Source organism: Urocitellus parryii, chromosome 11 (genome assembly GCF_045843805.1).
Source record: "Urocitellus parryii isolate mUroPar1 chromosome 11, mUroPar1.hap1, whole genome shotgun sequence".
NCBI lineage: Eukaryota > Metazoa > Chordata > Mammalia > Rodentia > Sciuridae > Urocitellus > Urocitellus parryii.
The window spans coordinates 14,150,793-14,174,969 of record NC_135541.1 but is presented as its reverse complement, the minus strand read 5'-3'; the positions used below and the strand labels follow the sequence as shown (position 1 = coordinate 14,174,969).

The following is a 24,177-nucleotide window of genomic DNA, read 5'->3' as shown; positions in this document are numbered from 1 at the left end:
CTAGTGAGACAGAGGAAGGAAGTTTAGAGCAGAAAAAGCCATCAGGGGAAAAGTTACAACAGGAGACTGCTAATAACACCTTTCTATCAGAGAGCGAAAGTCTCCAACCAACAGCACCACCTCTACAGGAGACTGCTACTAACAGCATTCTATCACCAGAGGGCATAAGGGTCCAATCAACAGCACCACCTCCATATGCTAAGAGACTCAGGGCTGAGGGCTGGGGCTGGGACTCAGCAGTAGTGCACTTGCCTGGCATGTGTGAGGCACTGGGTTTGATTCTCAGCACCACATATAGATAAATAAATAAAGGTTTATCAACAAATAAAACAATATTAAAAAAAGATCAGGGATGAAATCAATGAGATAGAAAATTTTAAAAATACAAAGAATCAATGAGATGAAGAGTTGGCTCTTTGAAAAGATATACAAGATTGATAAACTCTTATCCAAACTAACCAAAAAATTTTTAAAAAAATTAAAAAGAGCTCTGTAATGTTTGGAACATTCAATAAAAAAAAAATTAAAAAGAGAAGATCCAAAGCAACCAAATTAGAAATGAAAAAGGAGATAACATCACAGAAATTCAGAAGTTCATTAGGGATTGTTTTGAAAACTGATACTCCAATAAACTGCAAAATCTAGAATAAATGAGTTCATTTCTAGACACATCTGACCTCCAAACTGAACCAAGAGGATATTGAAAAAACCCAAACAGACCAATAACAAACAAGGAAACTGAAGTAGTAATAAAAAAGCCTTCCAGCAAAGAAAAACCCAGGATCAGATGGATTCTCAGCTAAATTCTTACTAGATCTTTAAAGAACTATTTCCAATACTCCTCAAGTGATTATGAAATTGTAAGGGGTGGAACATTTTCAAATTCATTCTATGAAGCCAGTATCACCCTGATACCAAAACCAGATAAGGACACATCAAGAAGAGAAAACTACTAATATCCCTAATAAACATAGATGCAAAAATCCTTAATAAAATATTAGCAAACTGTATTCAACAACATATTTAAAATATCGTACATCATTACCAAGTTGGTTTCATTCCAGGGATGCAAGGATGGTTTAACGTACACAAATCAATAAATGCAATTCACTGTTAAGACTACTTGTTGTAGTCTTGTTGAGTTCTCTCAAAAGATGCAGAAAAAACCTTTGACAAAATTTAGCACCAATTCATGATAAAAATACTGAAGAAAGCAGAGACAGAAGGAACTTACCTCAATATTAAAAAGGCTATATATATGACAAACCCAAAGTCAACATCATAGTAAATGGGGAAAACTGAAAGAATTTCCTCTAAAATCCAAAACAAAATAAGGATGTCCAGTCTCATCACTGCTATTCAATATAGTACTTAAAATTCTAGCTAAAGCAATTAAGCAACAGAAGGAAATAAAAGAGACACAAATAAGAAAGGAAATAGTAAATTATCACTGTTTGTAGATTATATGAAGCTATACTTAGAAGATCCAAAAAGCTCTACCAGACTGCTAGAGCTGATGAATAAATCCAGCCAAGTAGCAGATTACAAAATCAACATGCAAAAAAATCAAGTTTTCCTTTACACAAAAATGAATTTGCTAAAAAGAAATTGGAAAACAATCCAATTTACAACAGCCTCCAAAAACAAACAAACAAACAAAAAACCTAGGAATAAATCTCACCGAGGAAAGACCTCTACAAAAAAACATATGAAAGAGGGCACTGTTTTGTTTTTTTTGATTCTGGGAATTGAACCCAGGGGCACTTAACCACTGAGTTACATCTCCAGCCCTTTTTATTTTTCATTTTGAGACAAGGTCTCACTAAATTGTTTAGTGCCTCCCTGAGTTGCTGAGATTTTGAAGTCTTGATACTCCTTCTTCAGACCCCAGAGCCACGTGGAATTACAGATATTTGTTTATTTATTTATTTATTTATTTCGTGGTGCTGAGAATCAAACCCAGTGCCTCACACGTGCTAGGCAAGTGCCCTACCACTGAGCCACAACCCCAGTACCTCTCATTGGTATTTTGATGGGGATTACATTGAATCTGTATATCACTTTTGGTAATATGATCATTATAATGATATTAATTTTGCCTATTCATAAACATAAATAAATTTAAAAATTTTAAAAAACACAACTCAATGATAGCCAGGCATGGTGGCCCATGTCTGTAATCTACGTGGCTCTGGAGGCTGAGGAAGGAGTATGAAGAGTTCTAAACCAGTCTCAGCAACTTAGCAAGGCACTAAACAACTTAGTGAGATCCTGTTTCAAATGAAAAATAAAAAAGGTCTGGGGATGTGACTCAGTGGTTAAGTGCCCCTGGGTTCAATTCCCAGAACCAACAAAACAAAACAAATGGAAAAAATAAAAATAAAAACACCCTACATGGTACTGGCATAAAAACAGACACAATGACCAGTGGAACAGGGGACACAGAGGTCAACTCAGAACCCAGATAGATGCAGTCATCTGAGCCTTGACAAAGGCAGTAAAAAAGGTCAGACTTTTCAACAAATGGTGCTGGGAAAACTGGTTATTGTCTGCAGAAGAATGAGACTAGATCCCTATCTCTCACCCTGCACAAAAGTCAACTGAACCTGAATCAAAGACCTAGGAATTAGGCAAGAAACTTTGCAACTGTGAGTAGAAAATGAAGGGTGAACTCTCCAAAATACAGACACAGGAACAACTTTATCAAAGGGACTCCTAAGCTCAGGAAATAATACCAAGAATTCATAAATAGGAATGTATTAAATTAAAGAATTCTGGGGGCTGGAGTTGTAGCTCAGTGACAGAGCATTGCCTAGCATGTGTGAGGCACTGGGTTTGATTATCAGCACCACGTAAAAATAATAAAATAAAGGTAGTGTCCATCTACAACTAAATATATATATATATATATATATATTTTTTTTTTAAATATTTATTTTTTAGTTGTAGGTGGACACAGTATCTTTATTTTATATTTATGTGGTGCTAAGGATTGAACCCAGTGCCTTATGCATGCTAAGTGAGCACTCTACCACTGAGCCACAACCCCAGGCCCAACTAAAAAAAAATTCTTTTTTAAAATTTTTTTCTTTTAGGGCTTCTGTATGGCAAAGGAAACAATTAAAAACATGAAGAGAGAACTTAGATAATGGAAAAAAAATCTTTGGTAGCTACTCCTTTCACAGTCAATTAATATTCAGAATATATGAAGAAATGAAAAACGTATCACCAAAAAACCAAATAACACAATCAACAAATGGGCAAATGACATAAACAAACCTTCTGGAAAGAAATACTAGTGGCCAAAAAATATAGGAAAAAATGTTCAACATCTTTAGCAATTAAGGAAATGCCAATCAAAACTCCCCTGAGATTTCATCTCATGTTGGTTAGAATGGCAGCTATCAAGAATACAAACAATAGTAAATGCTGGTGAGAACATGAGAGAAAAGGAACCCTTTTATACTGTTGGTGTGATTGTGAATTAGTACTAACCACTGTGGAAATCAAAATGGAAGTTCCTCAAGACTAGGAATGGAACCACCATTTGACCCAGTGACACCACTTCTGGATGGTATTTATCTGAAGAATTGAAGTCAGCATACTAGAGCAACACGTGCACTCCTATGTTTCTAGCAGCACAATTCACAATAGCCAAAATTTGGAACCAGCCCAGGTGTCCATCAATGGATGAATGGATAAAGAAAATGTGGTGTATATACACACAATGGAGTTTTATTCAGCCACAGAGAAGAATAAAATTATGTAATTTGCAGAGAAATGAATGGAACTTGAGAGCATAATATTAAAGAAAATAAACCAAACTCAGAAAGTCTAAGTGTTGTCTGTTTTCTTATATATGGAGGCTAGAGATAAGAGAGAGACAGAAACAAAAGAGGAGAGGAGAGGTGAGGAGGGTGAGGTCTGGCTGTTGGTGGTGTGTGTCTCATAAAAACAGAAGGGAGATCAGTAGAGCAGAGGTAAGGGACAAGGGGAGGGAAGAGGGAAGAAATAAGGGAGACCCTGGGGAATGATACCGACCTATGTTGTTATATATGAATGTGTGGATGTGTAACAATGAACCCATACATAATTATAAAGCACCAATTAAAAATGGGAAAAAAATTTCAATTTTCTAAGGGTTCATGGAAGCATAGGGACCTCTGGGAAGAGCACTAACCATCAATGACATCAATGGCGTCTGAATCATGACGCTGAATAGAAGACAGCAAAGAAGATGGAGGAAGAATACAGACAGAAGGAACAGCCTGTGCCGGAGTAGACAGGCGACAGAGCAGACAGGTGGAAGTCTTGTGCCCTCAGGAGCTGCGCAGAGGCTGGGGTAGCTCAGTGGTAGAGCTCCCCCTAGGTTCATTCCCCAGAACCACAATAAATAATAAGATAGGACATTTGTCATTGGATCGGAGGGCAAGATGGGCTAGATTGGGAAGGAGTTTGTGCCCTGCAGAAAAGCAGAGACTTGATCCTTGGGGTAAGGGTCCTGTCTGCCTTCATTTCCCCTTGGCAATTAATCCTCATTTGCACTAGGAACGGAAATTCTCCACCTCTCTGGAGGTGAGCCTAAGACCTACCTCCAGAAAGTAGATTACAGATGGTAGAAGCAGGGACTTTGATATCATGAAAACCTAGATTATTATTTTTTTTTTTACAGTATTGGAGATTAAACCCAGGGTCTTCCACATGCTAGGCAAGTGCTCTACCACTGAGCTGCACCCAGCCCTGTTTAAATTTTTTTTTTTTTTTTTTTTTTGTGTGTGTGTGTGTGTGTGAGACAGGGTTTCACTGAATTGCCCAGACTGGGCTCAAACTCTCCATCCTCCTGCCTCAGTTTCCAATTAACTGGTATTATGGGTCTGTGCTGTGTGCATGGATGATAAACGTGGATTCTAATCAGTCCTTGTCACACAGTGGTCATGTGATCTTAGGCGTCAGTAAACAGAATTACTAACACCTATTTGACCCAGCAGATGTTTTTATATGCCTACTACATACCAGATGTGAGAACAATAACACTTATAAGCTAAGACCTACTGTAGTAATCCAGGCAGGAGATGATAGTGGCTTGGATCAGGATGGTAGCAGCGGAATGATGAGGAGTGTGATGTATTTGAGATAGACTCTGCAAGTACAGCCAGCAGATTTCCTGATGTGGGGAAAGAAAAAGATCAAGAATGCTGTCCTGAACACTGGAAAGTGGTTAGAGATGAGAAAGACATGGGTGTGTGCATATGGGTATGCAGGTGTGGTTTACGTGGTTCAGGGAGAGAAGTCAGGACTTCATATTTGGATACATTAAATTTCAGATGCCTATTGGAAAATGTCAAGGAGGCAGTTGGATATAGGAGTCTGGAGTTCAAGGAGAGGGTTTAGGCTAGAGCTATAAGTTTGGGGATCATCAAGATTTCAGTGGTATTTAAAGTCACAGGACTGCTCTTTCGGTCATCTTTTCATGCCTCCATAATGGTGCGCATGAATGTCCTGGCTGGTGCTCTCAAGAGCATCAATGGGATTGGGGTTGTGGCTCAGTGGTGAAGTGTTCGCCTAGCATGCACAAGGCACCAGGTTCGATCCTCAGCACCACATAAATGTAAAATAAAGATATTGAATCCACCTAAAGCTTAAGAATAAATATATAGGGCTGGGGATGTGGCTCAAGCGGTAGCGCGCTCGCCTGGCATGCGTGCGGCCCGGGTTCGATCCTTAGCACCACATACAAACGAATATGTTGTGTCCGCCAAATACTAAAAAATAAATATTAAAATTCTCTCTCTCCCTCTCGCACTCTTTAAAAAAAAAAAAAAAGAAAGAAAATTAAAAAAAAAAAAGAATAAATATATAAAAAAGAGCATCAATGATGTCAAAAAGAGAGGCAAATGCCAGGTCTTTATTAGTCTGTGCTCCAAAGTCATCCTCCAGTTTCTTACTGTGAATTTGAAAAACTTGCTGATCGCGGAGTTGGAAAAATTGTTGTCAACCTCAGAGTAAGGTTAAACAAGTGTGGAGTGATCAGCCCGAGATTTGATGTACATCAAAGACCTAGAAAAGTGGCAGAATAATCTGCTGCCATCCCCATCAGTTTGGTTTCATTGTATTGACAACCTCAGGTGTCATCGTGGACCATGAAAGCGAGAAGAAAAGACACAGGAGGAAAAGTCCTGGAGTTCTTTTTCTAGGAATGTAAAACATACATATGATAAAATGCCTCAATGAAAAAAAAATAAAGTCATGGGGCTGAATAAGTTTATCAAGGGTATGAGTTTAGAGAGTGGAGTGGAAATCTGTGAAGTAGCTCAGTGGTACAGAGCTTACCTAGCAAACTTAAGTCCCAGGGTTCAAATGCCAACACCCTAAAAGAAATGGGGGGAAAAGAGAGTGGAGCAGAGATGGCCAAGGACTTAAGTATCAAGAAATCAGAAAGACACAGGAGAACCAACAAAAGAGATCAGCAAGCAGATCAAGACCATATGATGTCCTGGAGGCCAGGTGATGAAAGTATAATGTGGAGAAGCTGCTGGAAGGCAAAGCAAGAGCCTTGACCATGAGTCAGCAATGGGGAGGTCATTCATGGCCTTAGCAGAGCAGTTTCAGTAGTTAGGGGAGCAAAGGCTGCTCATAGGAGTTTAAGAGAATATTGGCATACAAGCATCAGCCTCCATTCCTCTTTGCCTACCTCCCTGTTCCCCCACACAAGCTGTGATGCCTAGCTTTCTCAGGATCTCCACACTGCTCCCCCCTGCTGTCCTTCCTTACCATCATATCATTTCTTTAGTTAAAACCCAGGAAGGAGCTGGGTGCAACAATGCACACCTAAATCCCAGCTCTAGGGAGGCTAAGCCAGGAGGATTGCAAGTTCAAGGCCAGTCTGGGCAACTTAGCAAGAAGACCATGTCTCAAAACAAAATAGAATAAAAAGGTCTGGGGATGTAGCTAGTGGTAGAATGCCCCTGAGTTCCATTCCCAGTACCACAAAAACAAAAACAACACAACCCTGGATGGTTTTGATTTCACCTAGAAACTCCCTTGAATTCCTGCTGCTGTTCCCTGTGGCTTCACCCAGAAAGGACTCCCTGGGCCGCTCCGAGCTCAATTTTCATGCTCCCCACATTCCAGTAATGTCTGAATTCTCCTCTTGACACAGAGCAGTTTGTCAATGACCCAAATCAAGCTCGATAATCCAGTGATACCAGTGAACCATTGTTCAAGTCATTGTTCCTGATTCGTGTAATCCATAACTGTATGCAGAAACGAAAAGAAGGGGGCTGCCTGTTTCTAAAACTAGGGAAGCAATTTATTCAGCTGCACAGAGTCCGGCAACAGCAGAACCAAGACTGGATTTTGGGTTTTTCATCACTCCCAACCAATGTTCTTTACCATGCGGGTTTCCCTGTTTTTGTTCCAGACGACCTCAGTCTCCCCAACTAAACCTAAATGGGTTTCTATGTTGAATCTCATTTGATCTCTCATCCACCCCAGTGAATGATGAGACAGTTGAGGGGTGAAAGGCATCAGTCAGAACCCGGAAAGAACGAGGGTGTGGGCGAGGGAACAGGGCAGGGTAAAGGGAGCAGGCTATCCAGCCCCTATGGGGAACACACACACACACACGTGATACTGTTACTGCTGTTGACCGGAGTCCTTGCTTCCCCAATGTTGAAGAATAACACCAGAGAAGCATGCAGAGGCAAGGTCAGAGTGGAAAATTAGAAGTTTATTAAAGGACAGCAGAAATGACTTCTCCTGGAGGAAGAAGGGGACCCAAGAGGTGGAATCCATTGAAGGGCGACTGTGTTCCCCTTTTTATAGTTTTTGGTGATGGAATACAGGTGGGAAGGTTCGAAGGATTGGGACACAGGTGGGCCAAAGAAGTAATCTGGGCAGGAAGGACTTCTGAGGCAGCCACTTCAAGTGTTCTGTTCATTAACACTTCTTTGGGATGGACTATCTTCAAATCTGCTGGGGCTGTTCATTAACATTTCTTTGGGATGGGCTGTCTTTAAATCTGTTGGGGGCTGTTTCCTGGACTTCATTAACATTTCAAGAGTTGCTCAACTTTTCCGGGAATTCATTCTCATGGCCTCCATTTTAGATTTCACTCCATATTAGACCCGATTTACCTAACTACACTGACTACCTAATTTTAAATCTGGCTTCCATACGTTCTTTATTTAAAACATCACAACTACATGGGCATCAAGCTTTTACAGCTAAGAAAACTGGTTTGGATAAAAGAAGTAGTCTTCCCAAAGTCGCACAGCTAGCCAACGGTGCCAGGGTCACACAGTGCGACGAGGAGGCCCTGGTTAGCAGGTTAATTCTGGCCAGGTTCAGAACTTAATAGAGCGCGAAGTGAGGATCCCGGGACGCTTGGACCGAGAGGTGCTGGGGTGGACCGGAGGCTGGGGGTGAGCCAGAGGGGCGAGGTCATGGGGGACTGCAAACGGGGGAAGAGGCTATGGACACTAAGGAGAGACGCAGGGATAGGGCAACCAGAGCCGTGGAAGGGAAGGAGGACTTGGGGGACTGGAGAGCGGGACAAACCGCGAGCGAGCCCTGCGGGGACAAGTCGGGAGACTTGGGCCGCAGCTGCGAAGAGGCCGGGGGCGGGGCGGCAGCCGGGGCGGGGCTGGAGGCGGCATGGTCGCGGGGGCAGGGCCGGGGACTCAGGCAGGGGCGGGGAGGGAGCTCTCCCCGCAGGGAGGCCTTGGGGGCGGGGCCGGGACTCGTGCCAGCGGGCCGGGGGCGGGGTCGAGGGGACGGGTCAGCGGGCCAGGGGCGGGGCTGAGGAGGCGAATGGCCGGGGCAGAGTTCTGGGGGGCTGGAAGCCCTTGAGCACCGAGTCTCTGAGTTAGGCGAGGGGCCGGGAGCGGTCTGGGGAGTTGGATAAAGGTCCCGGGAGCCCTTGGGAACCGAGCCTGGGGCGCCGGCGAGGGGCGGGGTGGTGGTGGTGGAGGGCGGGGCGGGGCGTCGGGATGGGGGCGGGGCTGCGGGGCTGCGGGGCTGCGGGGCGGGGCGCTGCGGGCCCGGGGGCGGGGCACGCGGAGGTCCCGACTGGGCCAGCGGCCGTTGGTGAGGCCGGCCCAACGCGGTGCAGCGTAGCGCTCCCCGCGTCCCGCTCCGGCAGCCCCGGTGCCCCCGACCAGCATCCGCCATGCCTGAGCAGCTCAGCGTCGCCGAGTTTCTGGCCGTCACCGCCGAGGACCTCAGCTCCCCGGCTGGGGCCGCCGCCTTCGCCGCCAAGATGCCCCGGTGCCGGGGGGCGGCGCTGGCGCGGGAGGAGGTGAGGCGCCCGAGGCGGGAGGGGGCTGAGGTTGTGCGGGGCCTGGCCTTGACCTTCACAGGCGCCCTGGGAGCTGCGAGGGTCCTCCGCTGGGCCCCAGAAACCCGCCCCCTTCCTAGATCTGTGGGAACCCAGCACGTCTCAAACATCTGCGTCCTCACCGTCGAGGCGGGGGAGGGCCCGAGGGACTCTCCGTGAGGGGGCTCGAGGTCACCTCGATGACAGACTCCACATGTCGGGGCACATGCCCCAGATGCTCTGGGAAATCTGCCCGGTCAGATGTTTGTTTGCTCAGCGCCTTAAGCGCTGTTTTCATCTTCGGAGCCTCACAAATGTGCCCCCCACCTCCAAGTCACTCCCCAGTTGAAGAGCAGGCTCCCCACCACATTATCTGACTTCTCTGGGCTGCAGGGAGTTCACCCTACCCTCTGCCGCTCGTTCTGAGACTTGGCCCGCCTTGTGGAATGAATGCGGATGGGAAGGCGCCAGGAGCCGGGGTTCACCTTGGCCGGGCTGTTGGCAAGTTTATAGGCTCCTCTCCCCTCCCCTCTCCTCTTTGTCTTTCCCAGCAAAGCGTCCCAGGCCTTTTCTTTGCCCTTGCAGGCTGCCCCACCCCATTCCCTTGTTCACTGGAGTTCATTCCTCTTCTCCGAACTCATTGCAGCTTTCCCTGGCTCCTCTGCAGGGAATAGTCTAGGGCAGACACCCTATGGCTTTGGGCCAACAGAATGTGATTGTGCAGCTCCTCTCCAGAGGGTGCCCTGAATTGGGGTGGCATTTGTGGATCTCATCTCTAGTCTTGCATCCTTCACCATAAGTGTGCTGGGCATCTACTCTGTGACAGAACAAAGCTCCATAGTTATAGTACTCTGAGCCAGTGTCTTGGTAAACTTTCTCTCCCCTGGGCAGCTGACCCTCCATCTGCAAGTCTGTTTGTCTGTCTCCCTTCTAAAGGATAGTAGAGAATTGTACAAAGGGAATTGACTTTGGGGAGGCAGAGCAGTGTTCAGAGTCTGGCTATGAATTTTTTCATCTGGGTGAGCTTGGCCATGTGACCTATTCTGTCATCTGTGAAATGGGGATAAGAATGTTCACCTCTCAGAGTTTGGTATTATGTGAAGCAATGTGTGTAAAGCACGCATCTTTTATTTATTTATTAGTTCTAATTAGTTATATATGACATTAGAAAGCTCTTTGATTCATTGTACCCAAATGGAGCAGAATTTTTCATTTCTCTAGTTGTGCATTAGAGTCACAACATTCATGCAATTATACACGTACCTAGGGTAATGATGTCCGTCTCATTCCGCCATTAAAGCATGCATCTTGATACATGGAATGATTATCAATCGATCGCCAGGTTAATTGACAGACCTCTTTTGATGGTGGTGATTGAGTCTCTTGACTCTTGAACATAGTAGGAGTGCTTGTTTTAAAGAAAATAAGCAACCAGTGAGGTTTGGATCCTTTCCTTGAGCAGATTCAGTAGTTTAGAGTCTGCTGCCCAGGAATGTGTATAATTTATTGGGAGGCTCACAGGGGAGTGCTGCCGCACAGCCTTGTCTTGAGGAGTGCTCCCTAAGGGGTGTCACTGTAGCCTTGCATTTTATGACCAGGTAGAGTTAAGTGCCATGGGAATCTTTAGGACTCTCACAGCTCACCTTCCTCTCCAGGTTGTTCATTAGAGCAGAAGGAGCTGCACGGTGGACCCTTTCCTGTGGAGAGAAACGTCTATTTATGCCCATGCACATCTGGCCTTGACTGGCATTGTGCATATGAGCACTTTGTGTTTGGGGAGGGAGGCCTTAGAACAGGTCTGGAAGCCCAGAAAACTCTGATCAGGATTCAGCTTTGTCCCAGTTTAGGCTGGATAAAACCCAGCCTCCTTTACCTTCGGATCTTTGGTTGGTGCATGCAAGGGCTTATTTTTGTAACAGAAAGTCTTGGGCACCTAAACACATCTTTTCTCTTTAGCCTTTCGGTGCCCCCAAAAGTTAAGGGTCTGACCTTTGGATTAGACCTTCCTGAGGTTTCCTGATTGTTTTTGCATTTGCATGTATGTGTTATTATTATATTGTGCTTACATGTGGTCTGATGCTGCAAAACCACCCCTCCCAGTCTGGGCATAATTAATTCACTCCCAGGCTTGAAGTTCCATGTGGCTGAATCAAAATGAAACTGATTCTTAAATCAACTCTCCCAATTTCATTTGGTTTCCTGTAAGTAACAGGGACCCTGTCCTAGGACTTGCTGCTCTTTTTGGCAGCACTGTTGGAAAGGACCCTGGGCAGGTCACAGAAAACTAGAATGTCTGAGCTGAGGGACGCTTTAATGAAATCAGCTGGGAATTCCCTCATTTAAGATGGAGAAACTGAGATCCAGAGGGCGAGAAACTGTCCAAGCTCTCAATGGCTGGGTAGTGAGAGAACTAGCATTTCTTCCTTAGTGTTCCAAGCCCTGCTCTTTTTCTCTTCTAAGGTCCACCTGTCTGTCCTCCCTAAATGTAACTTCTCTGAACCTCAGTTATTTCATTCTTTAAATGGGTCTCATTAATCCCTCCCTGCTTACCTCTCTGGGTTGTTAAAGTTTTTTGTTTTTAATTATGAAGCACTGCACAAAGTAAGGGAGTCTTAAAGATAGTAAGTTAGCCAGTTTCTTCCTGTCCTGGGCCCCTTTACAGCCACATACCATTGATACACTATCACAAGTGAGAATGGGCCCAGGGAGATTAGGCACTTGCCCTTTGTCGCATAGCGGGTCTGTCTGACTGCTGTGCTTTCTCTGGTTCTCCAGGCCATCTCTGTTGGCACCAAGGATATAAAGATGCTACTTTTGGTTGACTAACTGGTTGGGACATGCACCCCATCTTATGGAGATTAGTAGGAATGCCAGGAGTCTGTCCTGAGTGTTCAAAGAAAGGTATAGTCAGTGCCATAAGAGTCTAGCGGGGCAGGAGAGGGAGAGAGCCTGTGAGGACTGGTGCAGCCAGGGAGAGCTTCCTGGAGGAAGCAACACTTCCAGGATGGATGGCTGAACTGTGGTTAATGAAGAACACAGTGAGTGAGTTCAGAGGCTGTTGGGAAGAGGGCCTATCAGGAACCCCATAAGCCATGTTGACTGTACTCTCCCCAGAGGAGAGCACCGCCTCCTGATTATGTCCTCATAGCAAATAGATTATTGGTGGGAAGGGAAGTGGTTAGAGGGATATTTACCTAGATCAATATCATATCTTATATGTTTTAAATTTCTTATAATGCACATTTTAAGTTTATCTTTGATTTTTGCTTCTTTGAATCTGGATTTAGAAAGGATTTCATTCTTAAGTTTTAAAATTCTCATGATTTTACAGTTTGCTTTAAAGTACATCTATATTTGTTATAATGTAAAAATTATGCGACTCTAGAGATTGCTTAAAAGAAATATAAACTGGGGCTGGGGATGTGGCTGAAGCGGTAGCACGCTCGCCTGGCATGCGTGCGGCCCGGGTTCGATCCTCAGCACCACATACCAACAAAGATGTTGTGTCCGCTGAGAACTAAAAAATAAATATTAAAAATTCTCTCTCTCTCTCTCTCTCTCTCTCTCTCTCTCTCTCTCCCTCTCCTCTCTCACTCTCTCTTTAAAAAAAAAAAAAAGAAATATAAATTCTCTGAGGCTTGTCTCTGTTAAAGGGAAATTAGTTTTAAGGACTTAGAGGTGCCTGGAGGAACTGGGGAGCAGCAGGTCTGGCCTGGAGCCCCAGGAGCTGAGGCAGCTCTGTCTTTGCTTTTACTCCCTTATCATCAGACGGGCCCCCGTGATCACGTGATCTCACTGGTCCGGTGTCTAAAGGTAACCAAGCCAGTCTCGTGTCCCACTTCTGAGTTCCTGGCAGGGGCTGACAGCCCAGCCCAGCGTCTGGATTTGTCCCAGAAGCTGGGTCTCCACCCCTGTTTCATCAGCCCAGGTCATGGAGGAACAGACACAGCAGGGTAAACATGGCCACTGAGACCTGCCATGTGGGAGGGGAGCATTTGTCAGAAGAAGGGTGGGGCCTGGACAGCCCCACAAGGTCCATGGAGCTGCTCTCTGCAGGGCATCTTCCTGGTTCTGGGGAGGGGCACTGTGCCCATTCTGTTGTGTACCTCCCTAGTGCAGAGCAGGGGTGAAGATGAATCCCAGTTTGGAAAACTGAGACTTAGAAGTAAAAGGTGAACTGGGTTACAGTGCTAGGAGGGTGCAGCGAGACTTAGAGGGCTTGAATGCCAGGCAGGCTTAGAGACTTTTGCTGGGCACTGGGAACCAGCAGACTCAGTCATGTCACCCAAGAAATGGATGAGGCTGGCTCAGGGCCACAGCGGCACTGGGGCTCAGCCCTATAGAAGACATATGCTCAGTGAAAGATACAGTTGCTGTCCTTAGCTTACAGTCTTCTGGGGAGGACAGACCAGAGCTGGGAAATACAGCAGGATTGTGCCTTGTGCTCTCTTTAAACTTTGGTCCTGGGTCCTCATCTCTTCACCAGCCAGCCTCCCTCTCCAGGACACCTTGTCCACACCCCTGGTTCAGTCACCTCCCACCTCCAGATGACTTGCGCATTTGTAGTTCTAGCCCTCTGGACCCTCACTTGACAGCCACTTAGACTGTACTCACGACTGCCTAAGCCCTCTTTGGTGTCCCCTTTCCAGAGATGGTCCCTCCCTGTATCCCATTGCACAAGCTGGAAGCCTCACGCCACCACTCGCGCCTCTTGCCCGGGTCTCAGTTCTACCTTGGAGCATCTCTGCAGTCAGCCGCCTTTTCTAGGTCCCATCCCTCGTCCACGGCCTGCCATCTCCTGGAACAGGCAGCGGCCTCCTCATTGGTCTGACTTCTTTTACCCCAGTCAGTTTCTGCAGTAGCTCTGCACCGCTCTCCTTTGCAGCACACATTATAGATGTGTGTGTATTTTACTAAACTTCAAGTTTTTGATAGATTTTTAGTTCCAAGAGGCTAGAATCTAATCTCAGTGTCATATTCCCAGCATTTTCTATTTGTATTTTTGGTAGTGCTGTGGATGGAACCAGGCCTCATGCATGCTCGGTATATGTTCTACCACTGAGCTGTGCCACCAGCCCCCTCACTAGGGGGTTACTATGGTGCTTTGCCCTAGCACCATACTAGATGCTTAGAAAGTATTGTTTGAATAACAAGTAAAAGAAAAAAGCTAAAAAGGAGTACGCATAGAAAACAATGGTGTGGGGGAGCCCCAGATGGAGGCAGTTGCTTAAGAAAAGACTCTGAGGCAGCAAAGACCCTGAAGTACATGTTACACGTAAAGGAGGGCAGAGGGGCAGAAGCCTAGTGATGAGCAAATGGAAGAGTGCTGTCAGATGAGTTTGGGAAGGTGGGCAGGGCTAGGTCATATGTAAACTTGTAGGCCCTGCTAGGGAATTTGGATTTTACGTCCTTATTCAGGCAAGTAACATAATCCAGTGTGTGGAGGCTACATTGGAGCCGGCAGGAGAAGACCCAAGCAGTCTAAGGCAGTTGTTCAGGGAAGTGATGGGGGTAGTGTAGATGGGGTTGTGATTGGTGGAGGAGAAGAGAAGTAGTAGACAGATTATAGAAGATTGCTTTTTTTTTTTTTTTTTTTTGGATCAAGGATTGAGCCCCGGGGCATTAACTATTGAGCCACACCTCCAACCCTTTTTATTTTTTATTTTGAGACTAGGTCTTGCTGAGTTGCTTAGGGCCTTGCTAAATTGCTGAGGCTGGCCTTGAAACTGTGATCCTCCTGTCTCAGCCTCTAAAGCCACTGGCATTATAGGTGTGTGCCACTGCCTTCGGCTCATAGAAGTATTTTATAAGTAATAACACCAAGATTTGCTGGTAGAATACCAGTGGGGAATGGTTCCCAAATTTCTTTCTTTCTTCCTGTCCTTTTTTTGGTGCAGAGGATCCTACCCACAGCCCTTGGCATGCTAGGTTAAGTGCTCTACCACTGAGCTTCATTACCATCCTGGTTCCCAAATCTCTGATGGAAGAGTACCATGTTCTAAGAAGGGAAAATCTGGGAGGGGACCCAGGTTTGAGAGAAAGAATTCTGTGTGTACATCTTATGGGTCTTGAGACAACCAGGTGAAATGTCAAGAAAGCAGTTGGAGATGAGAGTCTGGAGCTCAAATCACACCACCAGCCAGTTTGGCAGGTCACTGGTGCCACATAATAAATGCCACAGCTTGTAGTGCCACATAATAAATGCCACAGCTTGTAGTGCCACTGTCCCCTGGATATTGGGCGCTATCACTGCTGTTGCCACCGGCATTAAAATGAATCTTCCAACTATCTTTGCTTCTGATTCAGAGTCTGCAGTGAAGGCCTCTGATTAGTTGAGCCTAGGTGCAAGGGAGGCTGGGAAGCAAGAGTTTGATCTTTTCAGCTTTTGGAGGAGGCAAGGTCTTCTAAGATTTGTGCAGCAAGTAATTCCTCAGCCATGGGAAGGAGGTTCAGAGACGGGACTAGCAAAGATGACAGTGTCTTTGGGGGTTGAATTTAGGGCTTCTCTACCACTGAGCCACATCCCTGGCCCTTTTTATTTTTTGAGACAGGGTCTTGCTAAGTTGCCCAGGTCAGCCTCACACTTGCCATCTTCCTGCGTCAGCCTTGTGATTACGGCTTTACAGGAGTGTGCCACCGTGCCCAATGTCTTTGCCAGGGGTTTGCCAGCTTGTGGGGTGTCTGGGAATCTGCCTTTAAACCAGCCTCCCAGGAGGTCCCAGGCAAGGGAGGTGAGCCACACTGTGTGCCTTGTGTTGGCTGATGCAAAGCTGTGGAAATGGAGACGATCACCTGGGAGGAATGAAGAGGGCCCAGGCTCAAGCTCTGGAAGCCCTGGCATAGAGAGGTGGGGCAGAGGTGTTGGCGAAGGAGACTGGGAAGGAGCTGCCAGGCAGGAAGGAAATCAAGAGAGTGCAGCGCCTTGAGGTCAGTGTCCCAGGTGTCCTGCTGCCTGCATGCTCCCAGGTAAAACTAGAAAATGACAGATATGACCCCTAGCTTTGGCAACATGGAGGTCGTTGGTTGCCTGCCTGGACTGGTTCGTGGAGGACAGATGAGAGATCAGAGAATGAAAGCAAAGACTTGGGGTGGAGCTAGGGACCTGGGCCAAGAGGGTTTTCCAACTGAGCTTGGAACTCCACTCAGCTGAGCTCAGGGTTTGAATTCCTATTGGCTGTGTGACCTTGGGAAAATAACTTAACTTTTCTGAATCTCAGTTTCCTGTCCCAGCTGCCACTGCATGGGCCTAAGGGTCTTCCAGAGTCATCAGCCTTGAGCCAGAATCTCAAAATCTCCTCTTGTCACCACATTTCAGTCTTCTTGAGTTCTTACTTCCTTGCCTGCTGTCAATCTATTGCTGGCCGCTGAGGTGACACAGGAAGAGCTGGGGACAGAAACTGGAACTTTAGGTGGGAGGAGAAGGAAAGTGCTTTCCCCAAAGGCAATTCAGTCATGGAGTTCTATTTTTATTTTTTTTCATTATTTGTTTTATATATGACAGCGGAATGCATTACAATTCATATTACACATAGCACAATTTTTCATATCTCTGGTTGTATACAAAATATATTCACACCAATTCATGCCTTCATACACGTACTTTGGATAATGATGTCCATCATATTCCACCATCATTTCTAACCCCATACCCCCTCCATTCCCTTCCCTCTCCTTTGCCCTATCTAGAGTTCCTCTAATATTCCCATGTACCCCCTCCCTACCCCAGAATGAATCAGCCTCCTTATTATCAGAGAAAACATTCAGCATTTGGTTTTTTGGGATTGGCTAACTTCACTTAGCATTATCTTCTCCAACTCCATCCATTTACCTGCAAGTGCCGTGATTTTATTCCCTTTTATTGCTGAGTAATATTCCGTTGTGTATATGTGCCACATTTTTTAATCCATTCATCTGCTGAAGGGTATCTAGGTTGGTTCCACAGTTTAGCTATTGTGAATTGTGCTGCTGTAAACATTGATGTGACTGTGTTCCTGTAGTATGCTGGTTTCAAGCCCTTTGGGTATAGACCGAGGAGAGGGATAGCTGGGTCAAATGGTGGTTCCATTCCCAGTTTTCCAAGGAATCTCCATACTGCTTTCCAGATTGGCTGCACCAATTTGCAGTCCCACCAGCAGTGTATGAGTGTACCTTTTTCCCCACATCCTCGCCAATACTTATTGTTGTTTGTCTTCATAATAGCTGCCATTCTGACTGGAGTGAAATGAAATCTTAGAGCAGTTTTGATTTGCATTTCTCTAATTGCTAGAGATGATGAGCAATTTTTCATATATTTCTTTTTTTTTAAATATTTTTTAGTTATACAGAGATGCAATATCTTTATTTTGTTTATTCATTTTTATGTGGTGCTGAGGATCGAACCCAGTGCCTCACATGTGCAAGGCAAGCACTCTGCCACTGAGCCACAAGCCCAGCCCCTCATATATTTCTTGATTGATTGTATATCCTCTTCTGAGAAGTGTTTGTTCAGGTCCTTGGCCCATTTATTGATTGGGTTATTTGTTTTTTTTGGTGTTTAGCTTTCTGAGTTCTTTATATACCCTAGAGATTAGAGCTCTATCTGATGTGTGAGGGGTAAAAATTTGCTCCCAAGATGCAGGCTCTCTATTCACCTCACAGATTGTTTCTTTTGTTGAAAAGAAACTTCTTAGTTTAAATCCATCTCATTTATTGATTTTTGATATTAATTCTTGTGCTATAGGAGTCTTATTTAGGAAGCTGGGGTCTAATCCGACATGATGGAGAATAGGGCCTACTTTTTCTTCTATTAGACGCAGGGTCTCTGGTTTAATTCCTAGGTCCTGGATCCACTTTGAGTTGAGTTTTTTGCTTGGTGAGAGATAGGGATCTAATTTCATTTTGTTGTGTATGGATTTCCGGTTTTCCCAGCACCTTTTGTTGAAGAGGCTGTCTTCTCTCCAATGTATGTTTTTGGTGCCTTTGTCTAATGTTAGATAACTGTAATTTTGTGGGTTAGTCAGTCATCAAGTTCTTAGGCAGATTTTTGAGAAGGTCCCTTCAGTGGGCCAAAGTGCATGAGTCAGTGAGGCCCCCGAGGCACAGTGAGCTGAGTGGCTCATCAGACCCTAGGGCAGGCCCCGGGGACCTGAGGAGACCCTGAGTTGCCTCCCGTGGTTAGGTCACCAGAGGGGCTGTGGAAAGCTTGGGGGCTGACCTAGGAATAGCTGCTCAAGGTTCACTTATCTGAGCTGGTTGTAGGCCTTGGTGGAGTTTTGATGTACCTCGGATGCCTTATCTCCACCCCGACCCTGCAGAATAATCCTGGGATGAGGCCTGGGCAAGTGAGTGGCTCAGAAAGTCCCCAGGTGACACCGATGAGCAGCTGGGTGAAAGCATCAGTGGTGAGATGTTGCGTGCCCATGGAAGACTGGTAACCCATTAAACCATATTTACAGAACAGCTGCCCTGTACAAAGCCAGCTTCGGAGGGCAGGGGATCACCAGGCGAGGTCCCCATCTGGTAAGAGGGTTCTACTAGGGAAAAGAAGATTGACAGCCCACAGCACACAGGGAGGGGCATGGCCGAATTCTGTGGCTAGGGACTGGTAACTGAAGTCAGACAGTCCAGGGGTTGAATTGCTATTGTGACCTCAGGCAAATCACTCAACCTTTCTGAATCTCAGTTTCTCCATATGTAAGTTAGAAATGGTGAAAACCTTGTTATGTGTTTGTTTGAGGGTTTTCCATATAAAGCATCTATCATATACCTGGCATATAACAGGTACTTAATGATTCTTTAAAATCCCTTTTTACTAAAACATAAGTAAACCTATACACAGGTCAGGAACTATACAGAGAAAAGGGAAGATAATTATAACAGGGGTGAGGCAATTTCCATGAGTGAGCACTAAAATTGTCCAGGTGGTCCTGGCAGAAGAATCTGCATGTCTTGGGATATTGGGGAATGAAAAGCTGAACTAGTTTTGAATGAGACTGGATCTTCTCTCAGCTCTGCCCTTTGCCCTCTCCCATCTGTTGGCTTCTTCATCAAACATTTGCTGAGAGCTAACCCAGAGGTCCCCAGCTGCACATTGCAATCCTCTGGGCTGCTGCTTTTAGATGTTTTTTTTTTTTTTTTTCCCCCCTGTGGTACTGGAAATGGAACCCAGGGCCTCACACATGCTAGGCAAGCGCTCTACCACTGAGTTTTCTATTTATCCAGCTGTTTTTGGTTTTTGCTTTGAGGCAGGATTTCCCATATTGCCCAGGCTGGACTTGAACTTTCAATTCTCTTGCCTCAGAGTAGCTGAGATTACAGGTGTGCACCACCATGCTTGACTTTTTAGGTAAATTTCTTAAAAATTGAGATAAAATTCATCTAATATAAAATTCACTTTGTAACCATTTTAAAACATGCAATTTAGTATTCTTTATTCTGTTCACAATGCCACGCAATCATCACCACTGTCTGGTTCCAGAATGCTTCCATCACCCCCTTTAGGAACCGTGCAGTCCTCCTTCCCCTCCCCCAGCCCCTGCTACTTTCTGCCTCTGTGGATTTGCCTGTTTTGGACATTTCACATAAATGGGCTACTATATGTGGCCTTCTGTGTCTGAATTCTTTCAGTCAGCATAATGTTTTCCAAGTTCATCCATGTGGTCTGTTGCTTTTTAAAATGGGACTCACAAATACACCAGGCAGATTGTAAGCATTTTCTGGTATGAACGCATGTGCTCCCACAGGAGGACACTTTTAAGACACGGAAGGGTGAGGTAGCCTAGTCGGCAGGGTACCAAATGGGACGTAGGTGCCCTGGAAGTTATTCATTGACATCTGAAGTTCGCAGGCTCCATATTTGTTTTTGCTAAATCTGGCAACTACTAGCAGTAAGTAGCAGGGCCAGCTTTTGGACTTGGGCCGTTGGCCCTGGAGCTGTGCTTTGCTGGTCACTCCACTGGCGATGCCTGGCTCCCACCCCGCCAGGGCCTCCAGCTTAACAGGTCCCAGTGAGGCCCTGGCATCCTCCCTCCAACCCCAGCACTCCAGGTGATTCCCCTGGGCAGCACGGGACAGAGAAGGCACCTGCTGGGCAGGAATAGCTGCTCTGGAGCCCTTCTATGTGCTGTACACTTGGACAGGTACTGAGATGCCTACTGGATCTCAGTCCTGTGGGATCACTCTCATTGTCCCATTTGACAGGGAGAAACAGGCTCAGAGAAGCTTAGTCACTTGCCTCAAGTCATATAGATAAGAGTATTGGGACCAGAATTTGGACCTCAGAGCAGTGTGGGCTGGAAGCTGGAGTTCTGAAACCCTGCTGCCTTTTCTCTGTTCCCAGAAGGTCTTGCTAATATTCATCCATTTAAATGCTCAATCATTCTACAAATGTTTACGTACACCCCTGTCTTGAACCCTGTGTTGGGTGCTACAGACCCCAAGCCCGATTAGGCAATCCCTACCCTTTTAGAGTTTTCAGCCCCACTGAGCTTGGGTGTGTGGCAAATAGGACTTTGAGTGCTCTGATAAAAACCCAAAGCAGCCAGGTACAGAGGTGCAGCCTGTTATCCTAGTGACTTGGGAGGCTAAGGCAGGAGGGTCCCAAGTTTGAGGCCAGCCTGGGCAATTTAGCAAGACCCTGTCTCAAAATAAGAAAAACGGCTGGGAGTGAAGCTCAGTGGTAGACTGCCCCTGGATTTCGTCCCTAGTACCCAAAAGAAAAAAGAAAAATCCTGTAGCAGGCGCAGGATGGCATGAAGAGAGGTGGTTGTGTTGTGATGAGAGGCCACGGTAAGCTGAGGCAGGAAAGATGAAATGTTAACTGGAGGAAGGGAAAAGAGGCCCCCCCCCACACACAAAGAGAGCCGAGTGAGCAGAGGTCTGGTGGCTGGACCCGTTGTTGGCACAGTGAGGAAACTGCCAGGAGTTCCAGAGGCTGGTGTGAAAGGACACAGTGGTGAAGAGAGAGCAAGGCCAGGGAATGGGGGGGGGCTCGTCCTGGCCAACAAGGGAGACCAGGGGGCGCGAGGTGCTGGACCCTCTGCTGCTCTGTCTGAACCGGCCGCCAGGCGCTTCCCCAGGCTGGGAGGACCTCAGGGCTTGCGGCCAGAGGTCAGGGGGAATCTCCGGGAATCTTGAGCGAAGTTCTTGCTTTCTTAGCTCATCCCTGCCGAGCAGTCTCCCGAGGAAAATCCCAGCCAGGAAACTTGGGGTTTGCAGAGGCCCCGGCACAGCCGAGGGCGTGGCTCCCTTCCTGCAGCCCCTTCCTCTCCCCTTCCCACCGGGCTGAGCTGGCCAGGCTGGACAGGGGCCCAGACTGGGAACGGTCTGCAGAGGCCCCACCGAGGGGCGCACGGCCAGGCACGGGCTCCAGCAGCGCAGGAAGGAAAACAGCGAGAGGCCGAGCGATCCTGGAATAATAAACGTCAGAGCTGGCAGGAGTCTTCCCTGCCACCGCCCAGCCTCTTCATACCACCGAGGAGAAGTTTCGAGGAGTCTAGAAGTCGGAGGCCCAGGCAGGGAAGGAGACTGGGCATGTTCACCCCAGGTCCTGGCTCCTAGGCTTTGCCCTGTGGCCGGCCACCCATGGGCCATGCCAGGCAGGCTAGGCCAGGGTCACCTCTGTAAGGAGAGGCAGAGGGGCAGCTGGGAAGAGCCCTCCTGTCCCCAGCGCCTCCTTCTTCTGCCCCAGCCGAACCTCTGGTGCTGCCCTGGTGCTTGTCCAGGTGGGCGCCATCTGCAGACTTCCACTCCACCACCATTAGAGCGACCTCAAAGGGCAGACGAACCTCAGCTCTGAGTCCCAGAAAGTCAACTGGGGTACAGAAAGAAGGAATTACTCAGAGACACACGGAGGGGCTAATGGCTGAGACAAGCTCCTTGCTCCCACCACCCCGCAGTACAGGGCTCTTTGTCTGAGGGCTTGTGCAGTCTGGAAGGCCATTCCCCTAAAGCACTTCTGTACCCCTCTGTAGACATCTGCCATTAGAAAAGATTGTTATCTTCACGGCGTCCTTGTGGAGGTGACTGGGGCTCAGAGTGGGGTTTTGCTGTAGTGTGAGAGGGCTCTGGAGGCTGAGGGCTCTGGAGGCCAGGGCTCTGCACTTCCTCAAGCTTGCTGCATGACCTTGAACAGCTTGCTGGGCCTACCCCAGCCTGCTTTCCTCCTCTGTAAAGCGGGGAGATAATGACTGCTTCACGGGGCTGTTGGAGGGATAGCTAGACAGTGACTACACAGTGCCTGCCCCAAAGCCACGCTCAGGAAGTGGGGCAGCGGCGCACTTCATGTTAGTGATAGACTCGCCCTGGGAGCTCGGAATCGGAGTCCTTCCTGTTGGGTAATCTGCTTCGGCCCTGCCGACCTGTGTTCCCCAGTCAACCTGTTGTGCCCTGGGGACGGGACTGCACTCCCTGTCTCCTGCCTGGTCATGAGTCTACAGCTGAGCCCAGAGCTGAGTCTTCTACCATGCAAATCTGTCAGTCACTGCTCTTGTTGGGCGGCCTTCACTTGTAGGATAAAACCTCAGGGTTTGGTTCAAAGCAGGGTCCCTGGGGGCCAGGCTGCCTGGGCACATGCCCTACTTCCCTGGGCCTTGGTTTTCTCATCTGTGAAACTCTTGGGGTTTCTGAAAAGGTGATATAAAAGCGCAGAGTGGGTCCAGTGCTGGGGGAGAGCGGACACCAGCTCGCGCGCACTGCATCCGCTGTCCCAGTCGGTCGTCTCCGGGGCCACTTGGCTCTGGTCATTACTGTGCACATCCCGCTGGCCTCCTAAGGCTCAGCTCCTGCAGGCCTCTGGCTGCTGTCCTGCTGTTCTGAGGGCTTCTGTCCTGGGGACTTGGCCCCTGCTCCCATGTGCCCCCTTCCCTGTCCTGCGGTACTCAGCGCTGAAGAAGCATCTCTTCACCTGCCGGGAGCGCGCTGCTCCGGGCTTCTCTGCCGCCCCAGGTCTGCCAAGGCCCCCTCCAACCTTAGCATGCTGCTCGTCTGCATTCTCTCTTCCCCAGCACCCACAGGGCCCACAGGACAGCCAGGCACTCTGCATGTGTGCACCTACTATGTGCCCGTGTCTCTGTTCAAGACTTTACCCCTGGGCCTCACTAAGATGGAGGGGCAGATCTGCACATTTGAGATTCTGTGCTTGACAGATGAACGGAGCAGGTTGCCCTGGAGGATGGGATGCTTGCAAAGACTTCGTCTCACCCAGGAGGGGCCCTGTGGGGCTCCCTGTCTTCTCTGGCTCTGGCGGTTGGGTGAGTGTGAAGATAAGAGTGTGACACCTACAGAGCGGCTTATGCTTATGTGGGTGTGGCCACAAACACCCCAGTTTCCATGAGGCCCCTTCAGTGGGCGTGACTGGAGCTGCAGCGACTGACTGTGGTGTCTATCCTGCAGGTGGGAGGTGGGAGTCTGCAGCAGGGGGTCGTAGTGCTAGGAGTGGGACTCGGCCTGCACTGCTCATCTGTGCTCTTCTTGCACGTGTCCCCTGCCGTTGGGCTTTGTGGCTGCCTTTAGCCAACAGGTCAGTCAGCAGCTGCTGCCTGGCCCTTCCCCCTCCCCTGGAGGAGCTGTCCTGGGCCCTGGGCCCTCTGGCCTCCCTTAGACCAAATTTTCCCAAACCCACTTTTCCATCCCCTGGCTCCTGTTGACAGAGCCCATCTGTGGATAGAAAGGGGACTACACGGTACTAAGGTTGCAAAGCGAGGGTCACATAACTTCATGCAGACCTTCCCAGCTGTCCTGAATGTGAGACCCCTTTGTCTGTTTTTGTTTTTGTCTTGGGTACTGGGGTGCTTTCCCACTGAGCTGCATCCCTAGTTCTTTTTATTTTTTATTTTGAGAAAGGCTAAGTTGCTTAGAGCCTTTAAGTTGCCCAGGCTGACCTC

At 47.5% G+C, this 24,177-nt stretch overlaps 1 protein-coding gene across 3 annotated transcripts in view; it reads left to right on the top strand.

The window, feature by feature from the left end:
• Positions 1 to 9,075: 9,075 nt before the first annotated feature.
• The window catches only part of Asap3 (ArfGAP with SH3 domain, ankyrin repeat and PH domain 3), a 44,060-nt gene continuing 28,958 nt past the window's right edge, over positions 9,076 to 24,177 (top strand). For all 3 annotated transcript variants that reach the window (XM_026403608.2, XM_026403607.2, XM_026403606.2), the window contains exon 1: positions 9,076 to 9,298. In XM_026403608.2, the coding sequence (XP_026259393.2) occupies positions 9,170 to 9,298 (129 nt within the window). In that variant the 5' untranslated portion in view covers positions 9,076 to 9,169. The remainder of the gene's footprint in view (positions 9,299 to 24,177) is intronic.